Source organism: Gigantopelta aegis, chromosome 11 (genome assembly GCF_016097555.1).
Source record: "Gigantopelta aegis isolate Gae_Host chromosome 11, Gae_host_genome, whole genome shotgun sequence".
NCBI classification, from domain to species: Eukaryota; Metazoa; Mollusca; class Gastropoda; order Neomphalida; family Peltospiridae; genus Gigantopelta; species Gigantopelta aegis.
In genome coordinates, this window is record NC_054709.1 from 10,276,532 (window position 1) to 10,284,984 (window position 8,453).

Genomic DNA, 8,453 nt, shown 5'->3' on the forward strand with positions numbered 1-8,453 from the left:
GAAATATAGGAAATGAATCTCAATATAGGAGTTTTATAGGATCCTATAAAAAATATAGGAAATATAGGTCTGGGAGGCCTGTGTTACAAATAAAATGCTAGATTTTTATCCAACATTTATTTCAAAATAGGGTAGGATGGTTAAATAATATCTTTTTGTATTTTCAGGACATTGGAAATACCGCAGATTGAGCAAAAACTAAACAACAGGGGTGGATCTTTATTCTTAAGAGCAGACGAGTGGGGATGAAAAACTTACAGGAAACCAATAATGAATTTTATTTATTTACACATTTTTCTGTACACCTATATTAACAACTATATATTAAATGTTATGATTCGTCATCATCTATACATCCGAATCCTGTGTTTATTTACTGGTATTGTGTGTTTTCGGGAAGCCTCGTCATCACCTATACGTGTCGTCAGAATCCTGTGTTTATTTACTGGGATCGTATGTTTTCGGCAGACGCAGTCCCACCAGGTTAGCACTTGTTTCTATATCATGTTCTCCGCGACCTTTGTACATGTCATTTATTTCCTGTAATGAAAAAAATAAATTTAAAATTATGTGTCCAAAGTTAAAAGTTAAACTTCGTTTTGTTTAACGACACCACTACAGCACACTGGATGAATGTCAAACATTTGGTAATTGTGACATATAGTCTTAGAGAGTAAACCCACTACATGTTTCCCATTAGTAGCAAGATATTTTTAATATGCATTATCCCACAGACAGGATAGCACATACCATGGCCTCTGATATACCAGTCGTGGTGCACTGGCTAGAACGAGAAATAACCCAATGGGCCCACTGGCTAGAACGAGAAATAACCCAATGGGCCCACTGACAGATCAACCCTAGACCAACCTCGCATCAGGTACGCGCTTTACTACTCTACCATTGGGCTATGTCTTACATACCGGTAAGTACTGAACTTGTTCAAAGCTTCACAAAAGAAAAAAAGAAAGCAAGGCATGTTTTATTTAACAACGCACTCAACACATTTCATTTTATGGTTATATGGCGTCAGACATATGGTTAAGGACCACACAGACACTGAGAGAAGAAACCCGGTGTCGCCACTTCATGGGCTCTCTTTCTGATTAGCAACAAGGTATCTTTTATATGCACCATCCCACAGACAGGGTAGTATATACCACAGCCTTTGATATACCAGTCGTGGTGCACTGGCTGGAACGAGAAATAGACCACACCGACCGCGCATCAAGCGAACGCTGTAACACTGGGCTACGTCCCGCCTCCTTCACAAAACGTGCCTTATAATCTATAACTTGACAAATATAAATTTAAAATTTCTAAAAAATGTTTTTAATATCACAGTCATCATGTGATTCTTTAAAATAACAATAAAAGGGTGAGAGGGATAGTTGAAAGGCATTGTAAAGCTGAAATTTGAATTACATACATTTTTGAAAACTAGCATTTTGAGAATACTGACTAAACCAATACATGTCCCATACTAAAGTAGTGTCAGAACTAGAATAAAGAAGATTTTTGTCGATTATGTCTTTCATATTAAACTGACAAGTAAATATTTTGTAAATATCTATTTAATGATACTCTACCTAATTTAGCATTTACTTGTTTGGGCTCTCATTGATGTACAAGATGGTGTTTACTCTTGAAATTAAAAGAAAGATGTCAGTAAACAGGTGATTTGTGCACTTTATTGGAACTTTATATGAAAGAAATAATCAATGAAAATCAGTTTTATTCTATTTCCGACACTACTTTAGGCACAACACATTTTCACAGTTCCTAAGTTCAAGGGCCATAACTCTGCATAAAAATGTCAAACTTAATCTGTAGACTCTACATGATAAAGCTATACACAAAATTTCAGCTGAATATTTTAAGGCACTGCAAAAGAAAAAGTCCAGAAAATTGTATATGGGACAGAAAGAAAGACAGACAGTAGGGGACTAATAAATGGCCTCGGCTCTATGGCTGTCATAGGAAGGGATGTAAATCAGCGGTATAGCACTCCTCTGAGATGGCTTGCTTTTTTCTCTTTCCACAATTCATATATTAAAAGACTGGTATATCTCTCTCAAACTCTACCAAATGTCAAAATAACCATACACGCCAAATAGCCCTAATTTTAAATGTGCTGAGGTGTTGGTAAACAAACATTCTTTCCTTTTTTTCTTTCTTTCTTTCTTTCTATAACTGTTACTTATTTCCCATCCCTGCCAGTGCACCATGACTGATATATCAAAGACTGTGGTATGTACCATCTTCTCTGTAGGAAAAAGAAATAAATGTTTTATTTAACAACACACTCAACACATGTTATTTACGGTTATATGGCATCAGACATATAGTTAAGGACCACACAGATTTTGAGAGGAAACCCGCTGTCGTCACTACATGGGCTACTCTTTCCGATTAGCAGCAAGGGATCTTTTATTTGCGCTTCTCACAGGCAGGATAGCACAAACCATAGCCTTTGTTGAACCAGTTATGGATCACTGGTCAGTGTAAGCGGAGCACTCACTCAGGGTTTGGAGTCGGTATCTGGATTAAACATCCCATGCCTCGACTGGGATCCAAACCCAGTACCTACCAGCCTGTAAACCAATGGCCTAACCATGACGCCGGTCTCTCTGTAGGAAAGTGCATGTACATGTAAAAGATCTCTTGCTGCTAATGGAACAAGGTAATGGGTTTCCTCTAAGACTACATACATGTCAGAATTATCAAATAGTTGACAGTCAGTAGCTAGTGATTAATAAATCGATGTGCTTTAGTGGCAAGGTTTCTGCCGGAGTGTACAGAGGGTACAATTACGTACCCTAAAATCTTGGAAATTAGTAAATATATTTTTAAGTTTAAACCGGCCTCAGTGGTGTTGTGGTTAGGCCATCGGTCTACATGCTGGTAGGTACTGGGTTTGGATCCCAGTCGAGGCATGGGATTTTTAATCCAGATACCAACTCCAAACCCTGAGTGAGTGCTCTGCAAGGCTCAATGGGTAGGTGTAAACAAAGGCCATGGTTTGTGCTATCCTGCCTGTGGGAAGCGCAAATAAAAGATCCCTTGCTGCCTGTTGCAAAAGAGTAGCCTATGTGGCAACAGTAGGTTTCCTCTAAAAAAACCAGTGTCAGAATGACCATATGTTTGACGTCCAATAGCCGATGATCAGATACAAAATTAATGTGCTCTAGTGGCGTCATTAAATAAAACAAACTTCACTTTTATATACAAGTCAGAATTATCAAATAGTTGACATCCAGTAGCTAGTGATTAATAAATTGATGTGCTCTAGTGGCAAGATTTCTGCATACCCTAAAATCTTGTAAATTAATAAATATATTTTATGATGTTTAAATAGATGATACTAAAAGAGAACTGCTGTTCAAATTAATTTGTCAATGTGCATGAAATGCATTGTCAATTTCAAAACATTCAAACACATAACCACCTAGTACAGGTGTGATATACTGAGCTTTAGTAGTTTCAGATAATCGCTAATTTATAATTACTATTCACGCATGCGCGGATGTGGTGTTGCATCATATTCATCCATCTTCAAATGTAGACCTTCTCAGTTTGTCATAATTAAATAGCAGTATTTTAACAGTTATAATGACTCCATTATCATTACAAGGGGGACCTATAACCTAATACCTATTTAGTTTTTATTGTGTACCATTGTTGGAGATTAACGGTATCCTGATATCCCGGGGATACCAGAATTTAATTTTGGATACCAGACTTCAAGAACCCAGTATTCCACTGGGATACCATTATAATACTAAATTCTCAGGTAGGATACCAGATTTTGAAATGTTAGTATCCAACTAGGATACTACCCCAAAATTTTAATCTTTAACACTGTGTACCCTTCATATATTTCTGGCAGTAAGCCCGAGTGGTGTTTTTAGCGTAACTTACGTCCCACTTTCTCTGGCTCTGTAGCAGTGTCAGATACGTCTCACCCATGTGGTGCATCTCTTTTCGGCCTCGGCAATATTTCTCACTCGTCACTTGATACTGACGGAACTGGTCCTTAATGTACTGGAAGGCTGGGGCATCCTGGAAAAAACCAAACAACACAATCACAGAGAAAGTATATATACAAGTTAGTTAATTTGTGCTGTTGTGTCATTAAATATTTTTTTTATCTTAGGCCATTATAAAATAAATCTTAAATAATGTTTAACACCCCCCATCCACCCTGATGCCAATGCCATGAATTTTTGGTTTTTTAATTCTTGTCCCTCATCCCACCTCCCCCCCCCCCTTTCTCTATTTTGAAAAAACTGAATGAAAATCTAGCAGTTAATTAATGGCTCATCAGGGGTCAAAATTGGCTAAAATTCCTGTTCGACATAGTCTGGCAAGTTAACAATTCTTCTGACCCATGATATAAAAATCTGCTAGACCAATATGATTGACGAAAACTAAGGTGTACATTTATAAATGTAAAATGATTGACAGTCAGACAGGATGACAGGTAAAAACATCTCCCAACCTATGGTGATGATGACTGACAAAAACTGGTCCCTTGTAAAATGGCTCTGAAGAAATTTTTTTGTTTAACGACACCTCTAGAGCACATTGATTTATTAATCATTGGCTAATTGATGTCAAACATTTGGTAATTTGGACATATAGTCTTAGAGAGGAAACTTGCTACATTTTTCCATTAGTAGCAAAGGATCTTTTATATGCACCATCCCACAGACAGGATAGCACATACCACGACCTTTGATATACTAGTCGTGGTGTACTGACTGGAGTGAGAAATAGCCAAATGGGCCCAATGATGGGGATCAATCTCAAACGACTGCGCATCAAGCGAACACTTTACTACTGGGCTACCAGTGTTCGAGATTAACGGTTTCCCGATATTCTGGGGAAACCAGAATTTAATTTTGGATACCAGTCTTCAAGAACCTAGTATCCCACTGGGATACCATATAATACTAAATTCTCAGGTGGGATACCAGATTTTGAAATGTTAGTATCCAGCTGGGATACTGCCCCCAAATTTTAATCTCGAACATTGGCTACGTACCGCCCCCAAAACGGCTCAGCATCACAGCATTATGAAATGACCACCAGTGGTACAAGCGTTACTGAGAGTATAGTGATTACCAGTATTTCTCAACAAGAACAATGTGCAGTCAGTCTAGGATCAATCCCCGCCAGTAGGGTCTCAACGAGTACTCAGGCATGGGCCGAGTCTAGCAAGACTCTAGTCCATTCACAGGACTCGAGTACCCGTGCAAGGAAAAATACTTTTATCCATTTATATATGTTTTTTTTTTTTATGTCATTTAATTATTATTTAATTTTTTTCAAGTAATTTCTACTGCTATGAAACATGGAGGGAAAACAAAAGTTGACTGTATCAAATGCAATACAATGGCATGAATTGGCATCCATGTTCAACGCTCAAATTTTAGATGAATAATACTACTTTAATTTATTCCTTAGTCTCATTATCATCTACTGTGTCAGGTACTCGGGTCTGGGTCGAGTTTGACCCTCGAGTACTCTAGTCCAATATTTGGGCTATTTCTCGTTCCAGCCAGTGCACCAATTCTGGTATATTAAGAGACCGTGTATGTGCTATCCTGTCAGTAGGAGGGTGCATATAAATTGCAAAATTTAGTCGGGTCCTCTCTAAGACTGTCAAAATTTCCAAATATTTGACATCCAACAGCTGATGATTAATAAATCTATGTTCTCTAGTGATGTCGTTAACCAAAACAAACTTTTAACTTTTAAACGTGGGTACGTTTTGTTTGGATACATTTCGGTTTGGGTACATTTTGACCTGCTCGCAATCACATCAAAACCCAGAACTCGCGACCTATCAATATTAGCATCACGCTGCTATGTCATCAGAATATAATTCTGGAACGTTAAATAGCATGCATATAAAGTTCTAACAATCTGCATGAAACCTAATTCATTACTTTTGTGTAAATTATACTCAGTTCGTTTAAAAGTCTTCGATAGAGCCGTGCGTTTGACATTGCGGCCGTGTGTTTAGAATCCAAGACTATATACACGGCCACCGTGTATGTAGCCTCGGCAACTGAGGACTGATTATATACACGGCAGTGTCATTTCATAACATGGTCATTTTGTACCATACGAATTCTCAAGCAACATCCTTTCCATTTAACTTATATTCGTGCTTATATCCAATTAAGGTTCAAGCACGCTGTCCTAGGCACACACCTCAGCTATCTGAGTTGTCTGCCCAGGACAGTGAGTTATGGGTTAGTTTGTTAGTGATCAGTAAGAGAGAACAGGGTACATAGTGGTCTTACACCTACCCATTGAATCGGCAAAACTCGCTCTAGTTGGGAGCCGGTACCGGGATGTGAACCCTGTACCTACCAGCCTTATGTCCGATGGTTTAACCACGACACCACCGAGGCCGGTAAAACAACATTAAGCACCATCACAAGATGTGTGTGAAATGGCTTGCCATCTGGAACTTGTCTGGGGTGCTTACGTCCTTATAGGATTGAACCGTCTCGGTGAACCCATTCTCTGCTTGTGGTTTTCCCGTCCCAACCAGTGCCCCACGACTGGATCATGGTATGTGCTGTCCTATCTTTAGGAAAGTCCATATAAAAAAATATATTGCTTCTCGGAAAAGATAACAGGTTTCTTCTAAGACTGTAAGAAATTATCAAATGTTTGTCGTATAATAGCAATGATTAAGATATCAATGTGCTCAAGTGGTGTCGTTAAACACTAGGTTCAATGTAAGTCTGTGAAATAACGGTGGTTCTTAGCTACACTATACATACCGTTAAATTCTGCTTGTGCATGAGTGACATACATTTTGGGGTGAATTACTTTATAGTGCTCAAAATAGCGGCCTGCAAAAAAGCGGTCTATATTTTAGACCTAGCAAGTGGAATAAAAATGCATTCTTCTTGTCTCCCTGTTCTAATCTATATACAAATATTTATACTTTGGCAGGTTAAATATACAACAGTTTTATATTCTTCAACACTAAATGCATATTTTGTACTTTCTATGTTGACCAGTTAATATTTCAATTGTATAATGTAGGGAAAGGTCTTTATATAGGCTATGCCTGTTGACCAGTCCCGTCTGTTAATATAAACAGAAATAAATATTGTTTAAATCAAATAAAAATTCACCTGCTAAAATTACAAGACAAAAAAATAAAATCGCAGGTCATTATCCAAAAGGCTGACCTTGTGATTCTGTTATTTTTAAATTTTACTATACATAGTATATATACTAAAATACATCTCATAGGTCCTAATTCTGGACACAGTGTCCCAACCCATCCACTTACCGCATGCTATTTCCGGTAGGTCATATGTTTTCTTACCTTGTCATATTTCTTTGGGCGTACTTTTTTAAAGGGCCATATCATCAAGTTGCAATTGGGGTGGTATTGATGACATTTAATCACAGAGAGTGAATGAGCTACCATTTTGTAAAATGCCTATTTAAGCGTAGGCTACACGAGTGGTCAACATCACACACACACGCACGCACGCACGCACACACACAGAGAGAGAGAGAGAGCGAGAGAGAGAGAGAGAGAGAGGGGGGGAGAGAGAGAGAGAAAGAGGGGGAGAGAGAGAGCGAGAGAGAGGAGGGAGAGGGAGGGAGGGAGGGAGAGAGAGAGAGAGAGAGAGAGAGAGAGAGAGAGAGAGAGAGAGAGAGAGAGAGAGAGAGAGAGAGAAAGTATTGGACAAACCTTTGTTTGAAGGCAAAAACGATGAAGACGTTCGAGCAAAATGATATGAAAACTTCACCATGTATTTCCATTTTCTATTCACAATATTAGTTGTAATCTGTGTGTAGATGTTTGGCAACAAATATAAGTAAATGTTACCCAGATTCGGTCATTTATGAATAATTCCGATTAAACGTATAATGTCTATATTTAACAACTGTTAATTAGTTTGTGTTCTGTCTGAATTTGTTAATTATGTTTCTATTTTAATACCTGTTTAGCAGCGGTTAATTATAATTAATTTATGTACTGTTCGTACTTAGTATATATTCCCATTGGTCTTCAGCAACACCACTGGGCCAACTAAATACTATCTTACAGCCATAATTTTGTGAACAAGAAAATAAATAAATTATTGAAACTACTTTAAAATACATAACTGCTACTAAACGTTTTTACTACAGTTAACACTAATTTTATGCTAGAAATTCCCCAATTCAATGTAAAAGTTCGGCAGTTTTTTACTCGTTATATACCCACACCCTTTTCTCTACCCCCTCTCTTTTTCTTCCTCTTTGTTCGAGTCTACTGTGTAAGTCTGTGTTATTTAAACATGTATCCGCATGTAAAATGTAGGGAGAGGTCTTAATATAGGCTAAGGCTGTTGACCAATCGCAATATGTTTTTGTCAAATAAATATTGTTTAAACCATTATGCATTTTGTGCAGTGTGTATAGCC

The 8,453-nt window shown here is 37.8% G+C and overlaps 1 protein-coding gene across 1 annotated transcript; it reads right to left on the bottom strand.

Annotated features, from left to right (window-relative positions):
- Nucleotides 1-268: 268 nt before the first annotated feature.
- LOC121385704 (protein FMC1 homolog) lies at nucleotides 269-6,062 on the bottom strand. The gene is made up of 3 exons (XM_041516478.1): nucleotides 5,955-6,062; nucleotides 3,922-4,062; nucleotides 269-540 (listed from the first exon to the last, which is right to left on the bottom strand). The coding sequence occupies exons 1-3, from the start codon at nucleotides 6,012-6,014 to the stop codon at nucleotides 439-441; spliced, it is 303 nt and encodes a 100-aa protein (XP_041372412.1). The 5' UTR covers nucleotides 6,015-6,062; the 3' UTR covers nucleotides 269-438.
- Between the last annotated feature and the right edge of the window lie 2,391 nt (nucleotides 6,063-8,453).